Below are 18,363 nucleotides of genomic sequence, written 5' to 3'. Positions count from 1 at the left end.
ATTGGAGGTTCAATTAGAAAGTCTTAAATATCTTATATAGTGTCATGTTCCCTTCATAGTTCCAAGAAAATGGTAGGAACAAACTCCAAATTCTTATTTAAGAAAATACACCATGGTGTGATGTTCCTTTTACCATAAACACCCGAATATGTGTTGTCCACAGTTTGTTTTTGCTGGCTCCTTAGCAATTCATGACCCTAAATTCCTGGTCTAGTCAGTGTCACCTCTCTGGTTTTTAGATTCCTCAACTCTAAAATGAGGAGTTCAGACTGCACTCAAAATTCTCTTAGGCTGGGGTGCCTGGCTGGCTCAGCCGATGGAACATGCAACTCTTGATCTTGATCTCTGGGTTGTGAGTTTGAGCCCCACATTATGTGTAGAGATCACTTAAGAAAATAAATAAAATCTTGAAAAAAAATTCTTGTAAGTGCCTCTAATTCATACTCTTTGATTTAAGTAGACACTTTGTGATTGATGAATTAAATTGGATTTTAACCAACACGTGCTTTTCTTGGCTGTAAATGTATTAAGGGAAGAATCATTTTTAAGTACACTTGAAATTAATCCCTTCTATCCTTCCCTCCCACTCTCACTCCACCACCCCCCACCCTTTATATTATGCCTCTCCCATCACAGCAAATTTCCACCCCTTTTCTCCTCCAAATGAATTCATCTAGGAATGTAAGAATTTCATAGCCAAAGGATACAAGTGTGAGAGAATGGTAAGCAGCACCTTCTCTGGGCTCTGACTTTACTTATTCTTGATGTTTTTCTAAGATGAAAGTAAGGATATGAGGCACTGCCTTCAGGCACTTTGTTCTTGGAGCCACCTCAGTCTCTGCAGAGCCTCATTAGGAAACTTGAAGAGCTAAGCAAGGAGCATATGGGTCAGTGCTCAGTAACTGCACTTCTATTTGACCTGCCATAGTGAATTTCCAGGCTAACATGTGAATTAAATGTGATGGGTGATGACAGCAAAATAGCAGATTCCACATAAATAGAGTAGAGTTCAGCACTGGAGGGATGGATGAATAGTAGTATTGAAAGGTGGGAGTGAGACACAGGGGAAGAGTTAACAATGGGAAATTTTCACTTTCTTTCAGGCAGTGTACTTTTAGCTTAGCCTTCCTTCTTTGCTTTATTTTGGGAGGAGAAATTGGGCTATCTAGTTTACTGCTTCTGTTTTCACAAACATCTTTTCCATACAAATGAAAAGCAAATCTGTTAGGTGTCTACATTGGAAAAGACTAATCAATTCCGTCAAATAGGATGTTGACTTTTTTTTTTTTTTTACCCGTTCAATTTGGTTTTTGGCACTCTGCAGAAGCTGCCTGAGTCAGTAAGTATGACTATCAGTTTCAGAGAGAAGGTGAATTACTGATGAAGTCCTTTAGGTGTGCGTGTGTGTGTGTGTGTGTGTTGAGGGTGGGGGGGGTGATTAGAAACTTAAAGGGAATTGCATTGTAATTGAACTCTTGTACCTCATCTTCAAATGCATGCTTATCCTATCCATGGTAACTGTGAACTGCCTTTAGAATATCTTTTCTGGAGAAGTGTCTATTCATGTCTTTTGCCCATTTCTTCACCGGATTCTTTGTTTTTTGGGTGTCGAGTTTGGTAAGTTCTTTATATTTTGGATACTAACCCTTTATCTGATATGTCATTTGTAAATATCTTCTCTCATTCCTTTTTGTAATGAGAGGATTTGTAAATATCCTCTCTCATTGCCTTTTAGTTGTGCTGATTGTTTCCTTCGCTGTGCAGAAGCGTTTTATTTTGATGAGGTCCCAGTAGTTTATTTTTGTTTTTGTTTCCCTTGCCTCTGGAGACGCGTTGAGTTAGAAGTTGCTGTGGCCAAGATCAAAGAGGTTTTTGCCTGCTTTATCCTTGAGGATTTTGAGGCTTTCTGTCTTACATTTAGGTCTTTCATCCATTTTGTGTTTATTTTTGTGTATGGTATAAGAAAGTGGTCTCCAGTTTCATTCTTCTGCATGTCGCTGTCCAGTTTTCCCAGCACCACTTGCTGAAGAAACTGTCTTTATTCCATTGGATATTCTTTCCTGCTTTGTCAAAGATTAATTGGCCATACATTTGTGGGTCCAATTCTTGAGTCTCTATTCTGTTCCATTGATCTGAGTATCTGTTTTTATGCCTGTACCATACTGTCTTGATGATTACACTTTTGTATTACAGCTTGAAGTCTGGGATTGTGATGCCTCCTGCTTTGGTTTTCTTTTTCAAGACTGCTTTGGCTATTTGGGGTATTTTCTGGTTCCATACAAGTTTTAGGATTGTTCTAGCTCTGTGAAGAATGCTGGTGGATGGAACTAAAGTGGATTATGCTAAGTGAAATTAGTCAGAGAAAGACAAATATCATATGACTTCACTCATATGAGGGCTTTAAGACACAGAACAGATGAACACAAGGAAAGGGAAGTAAAAATAATATAAGAACAGGGTAGGGGGACAAAACATAGATACTCTTAAATATGGAGAACAAACAGAGGGTTACTCGAGGGGTTGTTGGAAGGGGGATGGGCTAAATGGGTAAGGGACATTAACGAATCTACTCCTGAAATCATTGTTACAGTATAAGCTAATTTGGATGTAAATTAAAAAAATAGAATTAAAGAAAAAAGAATATCTTTTCTGGGATGCTCAATATTTCTTCTTTCCTAGGAACAATAACATACCCTCCATAAATTTACCTTTAAAGCGCTTTCACCTCTCAATCTAATTTCATCTCTGTGAGTTATTATCCATGTTAAGTAAATACCTTGTCTTTGTTTATACACTTAGAATTTTAGCTATTTAAGAATTTAGAAATAAAGATTACATAGTCAAGAAATACATTAACTTGTACCTTGCCTGGTATCCAAGTCCTACCTTAGGGCTGAATAAGGCCATCTGATGGGAACAAGTCAGAGTGGTTACGTTGCTATGATAAGTTGAATTCAGGATGGAAGCACTTATAAAGGAATATACCTTAGGCAGCCCCCTTCCGACTACCCTAAGGTAGCTTTAATTTCTAAGGGGATCTGATAAAAAAGATCTTTATCCCCTTAGAAAGATAAGTGCAGTCATTAATATCATTTTCATGTATGGAAATCAGTAATTCCCTTAGTAACAATTGAGTCAAATCACTTCATCTGTCTGGCAAGAGCAATTCTAGTGTATATTGGAACAACTAAAAGTAACAGCTGGCCCATATCAATTGTGTGAAAAGATAGGCTTGGAAAGTACATTCATCTTTAGGATGCTGAGACACTCTTACAAACACCAGCAGTGTGAAAATTTCTGTCAGAATGCCAAAGAGAAAGAAAAACTGACTAAACACTAATACCATTTATGATCATGTATAGAACTGACATAGAATTGAAAACAGCACATAGCATATAGAGTGGTGCAATCTTCCTGTCAAATGCTTCATTATGCTTTCTGTAACTTAAAATAAAAACTAATCTCCTTGAGAAGTGAAATAAAAGTCTCCAAATACAAATTTGTTTGAGAATGTATGAATTTCCTTTTTTTTTTAAATGTAGAAGTTATGTACCAAACAGGAAATGTTGGTAGTGGAAAATTGGACCTCTCAATGGGCTATGCAGATAATCTGTATAGAATCTATGAATTTAATAGACTTTTTTTCATGGAAATTCACAAAGCTAGCCTTAATAATTTCTGAGAATATCCTTAGTTATTTCAAAACCACCAGCAACTCTAGGGCCATCATGTTGCATAACTCTAGGGGAAAATAGACCAAAGTGAGTGGCATCCTCTGGAGCTATGTAAAGCAGTAGTCTTAAATAACAGTTTAACAAATAGGTGGTGGGTGGGATATGTCTGCCAGGTCACTTGGATGATTTCTACTTTGAAAAGATTGATAATCAAATATGTTAAAATAAGATTATTGAGGAGGGATGAGTTATTTGATGTGGAGAGATGAGACAAGGTGAAACTAATTTAGTTTGAAATTTTCTAAAGTGCTTCCTAACAATTAAAAAAAACCTTCTTGGGTATTTAGAGCAGAATAAGATTTAAAAATCTACATTTTTTTCTACTATCAGGCAAATAATAAGGCCATCAGAGTACTACCTGGTTAGGAAGGAAAAGGAAGACCTGCATCTTCAAATAAGATGGAAGGCCAAGTGTATTTTTGATGGGTGAATGGCTTTCAAGTGCAATTTTACTATCTGTAAATTAAAAAAACCTTAAATAGCAATAGTTTACCACACTCTCTTATTTGAATAAATTATCTTAGAATGTTCAGGTGCTAGAGATGAGAGAGAGAGAGAGAGAGAGAGAGAGAGAGATATCAACTTGTCACCTATAATGAATGACTTAGCAAGTAGCCACAATATTGCTTTAGGAATTTTAGAAAATAATTAAAAAGGAAAAAGTTGACCAGTACTCAGCTAGCTACATGAATACCTGTATATTCATTATACCATATCATTCTTGTTTTTATTTTGGCCTGGATTTTGCAATGTTATTTGAAATTACAGATTTTCAGCATTTGAATTGTGAAAAGAGTAAATTTAGATTAAGAAATTAGAAGTACCAATTATTTACCATCTGAGTTTTAAGTAGAGGAATCTAAAATCTACAAATTATTACCATTTTATAGTAAATAATTTTTAATTTTTTTCTTGACAAGAAAGTAAATAATTCCCCCTAATATAACTTCCCTTTGATTGTGTTTGCTTTGTAGAAGAGTTTGATTTTATTTGCAGCAAAATTTATTTCAAGCATTCACTGTGGTATTAGATGAAGGTTTATCAAAATTTAGAGTTATTGTCAAGAGATTCAAATGGTAGGCTGAAGCTTCTCTCCTTATTCACTTTGGGATTGACTATGAAGAATCAAAGTGGATTCTTTCCCAAACCTGCTCTGCTGTAGTTTTGTAATTACAAAGCTATAAGCTATGACTTTGTGTAAAAGACAGTAAAGACATAAGAAATAATAGAAAAAAATATTTGGGTAAAGTATTAACCAGTTCACACATAGTATATGCATTTTTGAACAACCCACTAAATGATTTTTCAAAAATATTTTTAACTGAGGTACCTTGCTATGGGGGTGGGAACAACTTCATATAAAAACTTCCTCAAGCTTCCAAATTTTCTTACTGCTACTATTTTTTAAAGTTATGTTATTGCAAAGGAAACAACCTTTTCTCAAGCCTATTATACAACATTTTGGGAAAAGCATTATGTTGATATAATCCAATATTGAAAGAGGGTGAAAAATAATATATGAATTTTACAATGCAAGAGCCATGAACCAATGTTCTTTAGAAGAATGAGTTTTGAATTGTAACCAAGAGACCTGGATTCTGGTCTCTGTCAACTTCTATTACTAATGGAGAATTAGTCATTCTCTTGCTTAACTGACTGAGCCACCCAGGCACCCCAAGTCATTCTCTTTCAATCTACATTTATTAAAAAAAATAGAAATAAAAATATCATTGGTGGTAGTTGCTTACAAACCTAAAACATACCATAACAACAAATAAAACAAACAACCCTCCAATTAGCCACCTATCCAATTTTTCCTTTTCAGGAATTACAGGAGGAAGAGATTTTATAGATATCGAAAGTAAATTTGCTCTAAGGACCCCTGAAGACATAGCTGAAGATACTTGCCACCTCATTCCTGGAGTGACAGAATCTGTAGCTAACTGCCACTTCAACCACACCAGCAAAACCTTTGTGGTGATCCATGGCTGGACGGTAAGACAGTCTTTTTAGAAAAGAGATTGGGGTGACCCAGGCATCTTGACCCCGTGATGAGTTGTTGGGAACCCCGTGATGAGTCTTCATATATCCTGTACTTCTGCTTGCTTTCCTATGGCCTTACTTCATTTTTATTAAAAAAAATTTTTTTTAATGTTTATTCACTTTTTGAGAGACAGAGCATGAGTGGGGGAGGGGCAGAGGGAGAGGGAGACACAGAATCCAAAGCAGGCTCCAGGCTCTGGGCTGTTAGCACAGAGCCTGGTGCGGGGCTCAAACCCATGGACCATGAGATCATGACCTGAGCCACCCAAGCGCCCCTTCTATGGCTTTACTTTAAACTTCAGTACAGGCAATTCTGGCTCAGGGTGGGATTATGGAATCTAAAATCACAGGTTCATGAGTATTTTCCCCCAGATAGTGCCTACCTTCATTTTACTACAGTCCCTAGTTGGTGCCCTTGAATCAGCCATTCTTGTGAGTTGGGAAAACAAGGCTTTGCTCACCTACAGAGCAGAATGTACATTTTCAGTTTAGGAAACCAGTACACACCTGGTATGATCCTGATTCATGTAGCACATTGCCAAGGCACATGCTTTCCTAAGGGAAACAACCTGTCAGAGGGAGGAGAGGGTTAGAGTGGAGTGAGGAAGTATTGATTCTGGCTCTGGCTTTGCCATTCTCCAGCTCTGTGAAGTGACTGATGCTACTTCTTATCTCTGGGCCTCAGTTGACTGATGTGTAAGACAAAGAGGTTAGACTAGTTGTCCCTCTACTTCCAACATTCTCCAATTGTAAACTTTAGGGAACTTTTTTATAGATGACAGAGGGCTAGCCAGGGAAGTGTCATGCAAAATGATTAGAAAAGGTGAAAACTGTGGTTACATTTAAAGAATGTGAATAGGTGATGTGGATTAAGGAGTGCACTTGTGATGAGCACAAGATGTTGTATGGAAATGTTGAATCACTAAATTTTACACATGAAACTAATATTACACTGTATGTTAAGTAACTGGAAATTAAATTAAAGCTTAAAAAAAAGAAAACAACAACAAAATAAAGAATGTGAATAAAGTAGTACTCTCTAAATATGTGGCAGTCACTTTACATGGTTCAGTTCTTACTTAACTACTTCAGTTGGTTTTTAATATTTTAAAACCCCAGTTAGCAGATTTCATCTTTTTTTTTTTTTAATTTTTTTTTCAATGTTTATTTATTTTTTGGGGGACAGAGAGAGACAGAGCATGAACGGGGCAGAGAGAGAGGGAGACACAGAATCGGAAACAGGCTCCAGGCTCTGAGCCATCAGCTCAGAGCCTGACGTGGGGCTCGAACTCACGGACCGCGAGATCGTGACCTGGCTGAAGTCAGACGCTTAACCGACTGCGCCACCCAGGCGCCCCAGATTTCATCTTTTATATAAAAAGGAGTTATATAAAATGGGACGTTAAAGAGAAATTATCTTTCCATTATGTCGGAGCTTGTGAATATAGTAAAGATACTAAATATATCCTAATGAGATGAATTAGAGAAGGATTGATAGACTTCTAGTCTTGACTTATTTTCCTGTGTAACTTAAGTACCATTCTTATTAACAATATAGGATAATTGCTATAACTTTATGGAGATGAAGGCAACTACTAACAGAATTTAGATGGATGTTTATTTTTTAAACATCTATTTACTAAGTTAACATAAATTACATATCTTATGATAAAATTATATATTCAAATTATTAACATGGATCTTTTTATATTTAATAGATTCAATAAGAAAAAGTAATTATTGGTAGTTTTAGAGATGTTTTGATTGTATATAGAGTTTAAATACCTTTGTAAAAAGTATAATAAGCTTAATAAACATTTTATATGGCACAATAAATTGAATGTCTCAGACCTCACATTCTTATCCCCTGAGAGAACTTGAGATGCTTTAAGAATTTTTAAAAAGCATAGTTCCTTCTCATGCAAAGATGACATAACTAACCCAGTATCAGTATATAGTGCCAATTTCTATTATGGGTCCTTCTGCCCACTAAACCCACCATATTCTTCATATCATGTGTCCTGACATTTTGAGTGCCTGAGCTCAGAGGCTAGGCCATTGGCTGTGGGACTGACTTTCATCATAAAAAGCTAGCTGGTTGGTCTATTCAGTAACGAATCTAGCCATAGAAAGGCTTCAGTTCAACTGTGAATCTGAGAATCAAAGATTTAAAAATTTTGTGCTGATTTAAGGAACCTTAGAAAAAACCCTAGAAAAACTTTTTAGAGTTAAAGTAGGTTTCTTTTACACCCCTTTGTTTAGGGGTACTTACAGCAGTATTTTATGTTGAATTAAAAAAGAAAGGAGTATCTGTTGGGATGAGCACTGAGTGTTGTATGGAAACCAATTTGACAATAAATCTCTTATTAAAAAATAAATAAATAAAATAAAATAATACAAAAAATAAAGTTCTTCCTATGATTAAAAAAAGAGAAAGGAGTAGATTCATTTTTAGACAGTTAATAAAAGTATCAGTCACTGTAGAAATAAGTTGGGTTTTTTGCTCTTTGATAGATTGCTTAACTTGGAAACATTGATAGTACGGAAAAACTTATAATAGGAGCTTAGAGCAAGCAAGATTTTTCTGCCTTATCTGAGGTAAGCTGTTCAGCAACTCAAGGTCATAAGACTAAGGGAAATGGGGAAATTCTTTAGTTTTGCCATGGAAAATCCAAAAGAATGCTTAGCATGTAGTATGCTTAGGGCACATCCCAGAAAGCTGTTTAGACACAGCTGTCCTGGAGCTTTGCCACCTGCTTAGGTTTCATAGACCAGTGCACTAAGCACAGAGTTCTCATTGTGGTAGGAGGCCCTCACGCCAGCTGAAAGGAGGAGTGGTTAATGTTTCATTCTGAAGAACTGACATCATCCTCTCTTGAAAGGCAGTTGAAAAGTGTGGCAAACCCCCAACCACTAAGAGAAGAGAAGAGAAGACAGGACCAATTCACAGGAATTTGAGGCTAGGTCGGTGTTCTAGCCTGTTTCCTCAAAGACCCAGACTGTGCTTAGACTTAAAGCAGCCTCACCGAAACATGTTCAAAGAAGGTTTATTAAATGAGTTTCTAATGAGCCAACGTCACCTTTGTACCTTTTTTTCTTTTTTTTTTCTTTTTCTCTTTATGCTTGAAATTGCAATAGCTTTAATTATATCACTGCAAGTAGACTGGAAGTCAGAATGGTTGCAAGAAGACATTTATGAGGTGGTGGGTAACTTCAAGATCATCTGAATCCAACTCCTTTGTTTTGTAGGTGTCCTAAAAGGTTAAAACAGTGCCTACATTCATAGAAGTAATTATTGGAAGAGCTGGGACTGGAACCAAGATCTCCTGAGTTTCAGGCTTGCTTTTTCCTACCACAGCAATGAGGTGAAAAATTGTGCAGTTGTTAGTGTCAGGAGTGAAACAAGAACTCAGGTTTTGATAGTTTTAGTCTAGAGAATAAAGTAAACAAAATGGAAGCATAAATCTGAAAGAATCCACCATATAAGATCAAAGTTCCAAATGAAGCCCACTGGTTTGGGAATTCAAGACTCCTATATTTGCTTTTGGAATTATTCTAAGAAGAATATAGGTTTTATAGATCTCCCTTCAAAAGCTGCCTTAAACATATATTTCAGAACCTTCTTTGTTGAGTACGTATTTGAGTAACTTTTACTATGGCTACAATATGATTTCTATCAGGTCATGGTAGAGGTGCGGAGATTTGGGGATTTGAATCAAGTTACTGCTACATGCAGGCTCATGGAATGATGGTGGAGAATTTTATAATGTGCTTTTTTAAAAATGTGTTTTGATTATTTTAAAGTGTGCATCTTTGCAGAAGTGTCTGATGTCCTCTCTGAAAGCATAAATTAAAATATTACATAAAAAAAGTTAATGTGAGAACTCTATAGTTCTTTTGACTTTGAATTTTGGGGCTTTCTTAAACAAGAGGTAAAGAATTACAGTTGGCAGTCTCCTTATCTCCAAACAGAGCCAATCTAATTTGAGAAATGTGACTATTAAACCTCATTAATTTCCACTCTGAAAATTAAGAATTTGAGAGAACTGTAAAAAAAAAATCTGAACTGAAACTGATCATTTTTTTATGTATTAACAAACAGATTGATAAATAAATTTACCTTCTGTTAGAATTAGCGTGCTTAAAACTTTTTTTCATCAGCACATCAAATGTATGTAAATAAATGACTCTTAAGAAAAAAAGAGTGCATTCACATCCTCCAAACTAATTTTGTTGGGAATAAGGTATTAGCCTAGTTGAAAGTAATTGAATTAAATTATTATAAAATAGTCTATAGCTCCAGTGCAAAATTTTAACTTATTCAGATTGATCTTTCATATAAATTACTGGTTTTACAGAATTCATAAACCAAGCTTTTAAAAATTGGTGGTGTAAACCCTAGTCTGCCATTCCTCACCTCAACACCCTTCTTTGGCATACTCAAATTTGCCTCATAAAGGGGAGTCACAAGTCTCTGAACACTGTTTTGCATAGTTTGAGTTTTCTTCCTGAGTTAATGGACAACCTTTCAGATTTGTTTGTTTTCTTTCCATTCAGCGTAAGTATATTAGGCTGTCGTATCTATAACAAGTTGTATGTGGGTATTTTAAGAAAACTTGCATCATCCTTTTCAGGTGACAGGAATGTATGAGAGTTGGGTGCCAAAACTTGTGGCTGCCCTGTACAAGAGGGAACCAGATTCCAATGTCATTGTGGTGGACTGGCTGTCACGGGCCCAGCAGCATTATCCGGTGTCTGCGGGATACACCAAGCTGGTGGGAAAGGATGTGGCCAAGTTTATCAACTGGATGGCGGTAAGATTGGGGGAAGAAGCCTTACATGTCCAAAACAGATCTCTTGGCCAGAGTGGGACAAATGGCTGGTCTTGGTTACTTTTCATCTGGGGCAATTCAAATCTTCAGAATAAGCATGGTTATTTTTCAGCCAGAAAACAGTATTATGATAAGAATGATAAAACTGTAAAGCCAAAGCATAGTCCTGCCCTTCCCTATCGATATTCTCATAGTGAATAGATCTGGTGAGACCAAGAAGTGACTGGGCAAAACAGACAAAAGCTTGTTATTTCAGGGCAAAGGGAAGATGTCAGGTTCAGCCAAATCCTTCCTTACCAGTTGACTGGCACATGGAAATGTTATCTTGGCTTTGACCCATTAGAATACCAATATCTTTCATGAAAGTATTAATAATACCTATTGCTTAGTGTGGATTAAAGATCCAGATTTTTGTTGAGGGTTAGGGGAGTGATGGATTTGAGCTGGGAAGAAACTGGCAAGAAAAGTCTGTAGATATGAGATGGCTAAGGGTCAGGACTTCTGACTTAGCTGCCACTTTTATTCACTTTTTTCCTGATGTCATCCTCTGAAAATTATCTTTGAAATGTATCTTGGCATTGGTTGAAAGGAAGCTAATACTCTGACAGGGCCAAAATATTTAAGCCAGATATGTGGAGGTAAAAAATAAGCTGTGTTTATTGGACTGACTGTTAGAAGATAAAAGTTCTTGGGGTACCTGTGTGGTTCAGTCAGTTGAGTGTCCAACTCTTGATTGTAGCTCATGTCATGGGCCCAGGGTTGTGGGATTGAGCCCCGCATTGGGCTCTTGCCCTGAGTGTGGAGCCTGCTAGAGATTCTCTCCCTCTCTCTCTCACCCCCTCTCCCCAACTTAAGCACACTCCCTGTCTCTAAAACTAAAGAAAAAAAAAGATTAAAGCTCTTTTCTTGACTCTAACCCTATCAGGAAAGTGAACCTGGGAAAATCAGATCACCTGCCTCGACCTCAAGCTTATTATCTATTGAATAAAGAGGATGGACTATATGTGTCTGCTATCCATTCCTGCTATAATACTTTCTGGTTTTAAGACATTTCCTGGCTAACTTAAAGAATAAAGTGATGTAGGGTATTTAGAGTAGGGAATACTGGCTTAAAGTTAAATATATATTTAATATATGTGTGTATCTACATATAGATACACACATATACATATATCTACATATAAATATACAGCTATACATACACATGTACATGCATACATATATTTTCAGATAAATGAAAATTCACATTTCCATACATTTCAATATCAGATGTATGGAAAAAGTTTGTAACTTAAATATGTTGTTAAAGAAAGAGAAAATCTCAACACTAAAGTGTTTCTTTGATCTATACCACAAAATTTAAATAAGTAGAATTAATTTTCAGTATAGCCTGCATTTCCAAAACAATATTTTTCATTTAGTTTTGATCTTTTGTACAGAACTGTAAGAACCCCTTTTTTCTTTTTCTCTTCCAAAGGAGGAATTTCACTATCCTCTGGACAATGTCCATCTCTTGGGATACAGCCTTGGAGCCCATGCTGCTGGCATTGCAGGAAGTCTGACCAATAAGAAGGTCAATAGAATTACTGGTAAGAAAGCAGTGCCAGTAGTCTATCACAGAAGAGTCGAGATGCCTGTCATTTGGAAATAGAATAAAAATGTTTGTCAAATATATCTATATGTGTGTGGTGTTCCTCTCTGCTTGCCAAGCCATTTGATTATATTATGGGAGCACTTTTTTTCTGGAGAAGGAGAGAATATGGGCACTAGCTGCCCTAGACATACCACCTACTGTCAGAAGAAAGATAGAGCAGAGTTAAGCACAAAAAGCCCAGTGGTCTCTGGGAAGCTCATTTCCATCCTCCCGGGCTCTGTGCTTTGGTGTTATGTATGTCACATTTCACATCAGTACTGGGATAAATGAAAAAGGACCAACACCAGAGCCTGTTTGGAAAAAAGAAGACAGTCAACCAGGGCAAAGGTAGTAGATGATTTGGCATGCATAAAGAAAAAGAACGAACTTACCACTCTTTGAAGTCCTTCTCAACAGGTTCAAAAATAATTTACAAAAGGAGATCTAGCTGTTCTGAATGAAATTGCTATTTAATAGCAAGTTTCAGAGACTCAAATTCCTTTCAGAAAGAGCTAAGCCTACTTCTATGACTCTCAGTAACTTAATGATCCAATCACTAGGATAAGGAGCTAATAAAAATCTATGTGGCTGCCAGTTACATTCAAATGATGAACAATCGAATGCCAGGGTGACATTAGCATTGTCTAATGCTAATGGAGACTAAAATTAATGGGAATTAAAAAATATGTGAGGTCTTTTTTTTTCCCCCTCATTAAGGACTAGATCCAGCTGGACCTAACTTTGAATATGCAGAAGCTCCAAGTCGCCTTTCTCCTGATGATGCAGATTTTGTAGATGTCTTACACACATTCACCAGAGGGTCACCTGGCCGAAGTATTGGAATCCAGAAACCAGTAGGACATGTTGACATTTATCCTAATGGAGGCACTTTTCAACCAGGATGTAACATTGGGGAAGCTATCCGTGTGATTGCAGAGAGAGGCCTTGGAGGTAAATATGATTTAGAAGTTAATTAAACATAAGTGTTGTTCTTAATTCTTATTGACCCAGTCTTCTACCCATTACCCATAAGTATGCAATGTGTATGCAAATGTGTATATTAAAGTATACACATTTAGCCAAGATAATTTCTGAAGAAGCTATCATATTCAGCATAATCGCCTTTATACCTTAGTACTTCCTTTGATCAGATAGACAAACATTTTTTTTCTTTTATGTGTTATATTATAGACTACAATACTGAGTGAGTGAGTACCTAGCTTCCAGAGATAAAAGAAAAGAAAGGTGAGATCTATACAAGAAAACTCCATTGCCTTGGATAATAGCAGCATAAAATGACTTCTGGCACATGTTGTTATATTCTGAATATTGTTTTGAAACCATAAGGTTTATTTTGAATTGATTGAAAATAAAGGGCATGTTAATTAGTCCAAATTAATTTTGTTAGCCTTTTAGAGAGAAAGTAAAAATAAGAAACAAATCGCCATTCTCTGAAAATAAATATTCCAAAATTTAAAGAGAAAATATGATTTAATATTGTCTTAATATTTACTTCAATAATCATGTTTGTGTTAAATTTATAATTTGTTTTAAGGGATCTTTGCATCCTTTGTGGGCAATTAAACTTACCTGTAGATATTGACTATAGGTCTTTTGTGCACATGTTATAGGACTTACAGCATAATGCTACTATTTTTAATTGTTATAGAAGCTTATGGTAATAGATACACTTTTATTACATTACTGATTATTTCTGTGATTCATTTAATGCAAAAATCAGTAGTGACACAACCTCCAATTATACATAGTATCTACGTTAAAATACTATTCATTTAATAATTCTGCATTTTGTGATATTGTTTCTAGGTCCATGTAGAAGTATTTTATGTTTTCAATATAAGAGAAGGATGTGACAAACTGGGGGAAGTCAACTTCTGCCTTGAATGTCTCTTACTTAGATCCTCATAAACATACAAATATAAGACAGCAGAAAAGTCAAAAGGTCTCTGCAAATTTGCAATTTTAACACTCTTAGAGATAGGTAAGAAACTCCCATCAAGAGTACCTCCTTGAATAGGACTTACATCAAGGAGTCATAGGACTAGATTCTTAGGTAATTTTATTCTGACACCACATTTAACTAGTTTAGACATGTGAGATGAAACACTCATTGTGGACTTTCATGGAATTAAATTTTCTTTTTGTCTCTTGTTCTCCAGATGTGGACCAGCTAGTGAAGTGTTCCCATGAGCGCTCCATTCATCTCTTTATTGATTCTCTGTTGAATGAAGAAAACCCGAGTAAGGCCTACCGGTGCAATTCAAAGGAAGCCTTTGAGAAAGGGCTTTGCCTGAGTTGTAGAAAAAACCGTTGCAACAATTTGGGTTATGAGATCAATAAGGTCAGAGCCAAAAGAAGCAGCAAAATGTACCTGAAGACTCGGTCTCAGATGCCTTACAAAGGTAGGCTGGAGAATGTTGTAAATGAGGAAAATCAGTTTGATCATATTTTTTTATCACACTCATTGCATCACATGTACTGAGTCTGTCCATTACAACAGAAGTAGTGCAATGATTTTATTAAACCCTGAACCCTCACTGTATTTCTGTTGCTAGAGAGGGAGTTGTACTGGTCCATTTTACTGAAGCTCTCAATTCACATTGCCAGTAAGGCCCAGGGTACAACCTGCATTAACCTCTGTAATAGTCTTGCTTGCCACCCTTCTCTGTAATTGTGACCATTAGCATGGGCTAGCCCATTAGAACCAGGCTCAGAGCTCATTTGAAACCATCTATCTATCCATGGCCAGAAAACCAAGGCCCAGGAGGCCAAATCTAGCCCCTTACCTGCTTTTGTAAATAAAGTTTTATTAGAACACAACTACACACATTCATTTTTTGTTTTTAATTGACTAAGGGTGATTTTGTGCTACCACAGTTAAGTAATTGGGACAGAGACTGTATGGCCCACAAAGCCTAAATTATTTACCATCTGGCCCCTCACAGAAAAGGTTTGCCAACTCCTAAAGTTTGCTTTAGGCAAGAGCTATCTGTATTTTAAAATTCAACTATTCCTGGGAGAGAGAATATGCCAAACCTGTAAGATATTTCCATTTTGTCATTAATTTGTTCCCAGGTGAATTTCAAACTTGGCAGCTTATTTAGAGCAAGATTTATACAGATTGAGGGGAGACAAGAAAGGAGATAATTAGGTAAATCTAGCAAGAGGAACTAATCCAGAAAAGCTAATTTATGTGGAGTCCAGGGAGAAGTCCAGGGGAAGGGATGATACTGAAATACAGTTTTCCAAGGTAAAAATGTATCTGAAAGAGGCACCCACTTGTAAAGTGTGTTAGAACTTCTGTAGAGGTGCATTTGGTTGCCCAGAGGTTTAGAGCAGCAATAGTTCAAGGAAACCTTTTAAGCAACGAGGAAACCCTTAGTTTCCTTGACTTTTCAGAATGAGAAAATGTGTGTGAGGTAGAAAGGAGGGTGGAATCTTTTGGAGACCTGGTGGGTATTACTCATCCCCAGGCATCCTGCTCAGTGCCATGCAGTGCTCCATCACTGTTCTTGGGGTCACTGCAGCAGTATCAACTTCTCCTGCTCTGGTCTATGGTGAGTCCTGCAAGGGCTCCACTGAAGAGAAACAGTTTCTCTTCTACTCGTTAGTAGCTGTGTGTTAAGCCTGCTGTGTTTCTTATCTCCTTAACCTCCCTCCATTCCATCTACACAGGGGTTTTAGTAGAGATAGAGAGAACAGGGAGGAGAAGATGTAGAAGTTCAAGTACTTGCTTCCAGAAGCTCTCCCAAACACTTTAAGAACTGGCAGTCTTTATAGCCTCACTGATGATTCAATGAATAAGTTTTATTGTGAGCCTGCTATAATACCTACTCTGTGCTAGATGATGGGGGGATAAAGAGGATAAACATGATCCTCTGACCTGAAGGAATTTACACATAGGGTAGAGTGTCAGACATACTCATAAAGCATGAAAAAACACAATCACAGTGTTCCATTAACAAATGCCAAATATGCTTTATACAGATATTTAGGGACAAGATGGCCAAGGAAAGGTATAGTTCATGAAGAAAGAATCATGTGTAGTTTGGTTTCTTGATTTGATTTCCCTTGTACCCAATCAAAGATGACTACAATCTAGGGCTGCTTGACAATTCAGATATACCTAGATTCTTCCTATGCACTGAAATCACACTTTTCTAAAAAGGAGTGGAATTCAAGATCTGAAAATTTGAGTAACAAACACTGTGCAGATGTGAAGAAATCTTTCCAAGCCACAGTGATGGTTGTGTGTGAGCACTTACTTAATCACTAGTGAGGTAGTCTGTGGTTCTGAATTGCCTGCTTATTTGGGGGCTGTGATGTTTCCATAAAAACTGATTAGCACTTGTTCCAATTTTTTCCTTATAGTCTTCCATTACCAAGTAAAGATACATTTTTCTGGGACTGAGAGTGATACACAGACCAACCAGGTCTTTGAGATTTCTCTGTATGGCACTGTGGCTGAGAGTGAGAACATTCCTTTCACCCTGTGAGTAACTATTTGGCATTACCTCCAGCATGTGGGTTTATCATGGCACTGCTAACTGCCTTTGGTCCCTAGAAGAAGAGTAGGAAAAGAGATATTCAACAGAATTTTTAAAAAGTGTTTTATTTATGCAATTTGAGAGAGAGAAAGAGCATGAGCAGGGGAGAGACAGAGAGAGAAGGAGAGAGAGAATCCCAAGCAGGCTATGCGCTGCCAGTACAGAACCTGACACAGGGCTCAATCTCACAAACTGTGAGATCATGACCTGAGCCAAAATCAAAAGTCAGATGCTTAACCAACTAAACCACCCAGGGGCCCCACAACAGAATTTTTTTTAAAAAAAAGCTTTATGGAGACACCTGGGTGGCTCATTCGGTTAAGCGTCTGCCTTCGGCTCAGGTCATGATCTCGCGGTTCGTGAGTTCGAGCCCTGTGTTGGGCTCTGTGCTGATAGCTCAGAGCCTGGAGCCTGCTTCAGATTCTGTGTGTCTGCCCCTCCCCTACTCATGTTCTGTCTCTCTCTCAAAAATAAAATAAACATTAAAAAATTAAAAAAAATACTTTATGACAAAAGATACTCACATTGTGCATACAATAGCATAAATTAGAAATAAATAAGTACCCAACATTGAGGCAATGGTTAAATGAATTGTGGTTTAATAAGTCACTAAAATCTATCTAGTTTCTAAAACCTATAATTATAGAAAAACAGGTAAAACATGGTGAAAAATGGAAGGTAAAATATGAAGTAAACAAAGAAAGAATAGAGAATTGTATGTATGCTATGATTGTAACAAAGTAAAAATGTTCACATAGCCGTACAGATTGAAAGGGGATATATGAAAATGAATATAATGTCTCTGAATGATTCATTTATGGATTTTTTCTTAAGAATTGTATTAAATAGTTCACACTTTTAGTGTAAAAGTTAGAATAGATTAAAAGGGTGTAGATGTCTTTTAAAAGTCACTAAATGCCATTGATCTTCATCTGGAATATTTTTTTGGACACTTTTTGTATTTTTAAGATATCTCCCAAACAACAAAGCTATTTATGCCTTGGGAGGAAGAAAAATGGAAAAAAAAAAAGCAAAAAAACCCAAAAAAAACAAAACAAAAAACCACCCCCCCCCAAAAAAAAAACCCACACAGAACTAACCAAATATGCTGATTTTTTATTCAGGCCTGAAATTTCTGCGAATAAGACATACTCCTTTCTAATTTACACGGAGGTGGATATTGGGGAACTGCTAATGTTGAAACTCAAATGGAAGAGCGATTCATACTTCAGCTGGTCAGACTGGTGGAGCAGCCCTGGGTTTACTATTGAGAAGATCAGAGTAAAAGCAGGAGAGACTCAAAAAAAGTAATTAAATCAATTTCTTTCCATTCACGTTAGGCTTACCCTGTCATTACCTTGGGAGGGTACTCTTGGAGCCTTCAACGTTCAGGTGGAACTTTAGTAAGCTTTGTATTTAAAACTATATCATCTAGATAATTACACCTATAATTTGGGGGAGGAGTGTTCTTTTATTATCATTACTAGGGAAGTAATAGTATTTCTGAATTTCATGAAAGAAAACATAAGCCCTGAACTGGTCATGATTATTGA

At 36.7% G+C, this 18,363-nt stretch overlaps 1 protein-coding gene across 2 annotated transcripts in view; it reads left to right on the top strand.

The window, feature by feature from the left end:
• The window catches only part of LPL (lipoprotein lipase), a 36,047-nt gene that overhangs the window by 1,822 nt on the left and 15,862 nt on the right, over positions 1-18,363 (top strand). For both annotated transcript variants that reach the window (XR_007151835.1, XM_047857461.1), the window contains exons 2-8: positions 5,560-5,729; positions 10,412-10,591; positions 12,087-12,198; positions 12,960-13,193; positions 14,423-14,665; positions 16,635-16,755; positions 17,935-18,117. Coding sequence is in view for 1 of the 2 variants with exons in the window: in XM_047857461.1 (XP_047713417.1) it covers positions 5,560-5,729; positions 10,412-10,591; positions 12,087-12,198; positions 12,960-13,193; positions 14,423-14,665; positions 16,635-16,755; positions 17,935-18,117 (1,243 nt within the window). In the remaining variant the exon portion in view is untranslated. The remainder of the gene's footprint in view (positions 1-5,559; positions 5,730-10,411; positions 10,592-12,086; positions 12,199-12,959; positions 13,194-14,422; positions 14,666-16,634; positions 16,756-17,934; positions 18,118-18,363) is intronic.

The sequence above is a fragment of the Prionailurus viverrinus genome, chromosome B1 (assembly GCF_022837055.1).
Source record: "Prionailurus viverrinus isolate Anna chromosome B1, UM_Priviv_1.0, whole genome shotgun sequence".
Classification (NCBI taxonomy): domain Eukaryota; kingdom Metazoa; phylum Chordata; class Mammalia; order Carnivora; family Felidae; genus Prionailurus; species Prionailurus viverrinus.
This window is presented reverse-complemented; position numbering and strand designations above follow the sequence as displayed.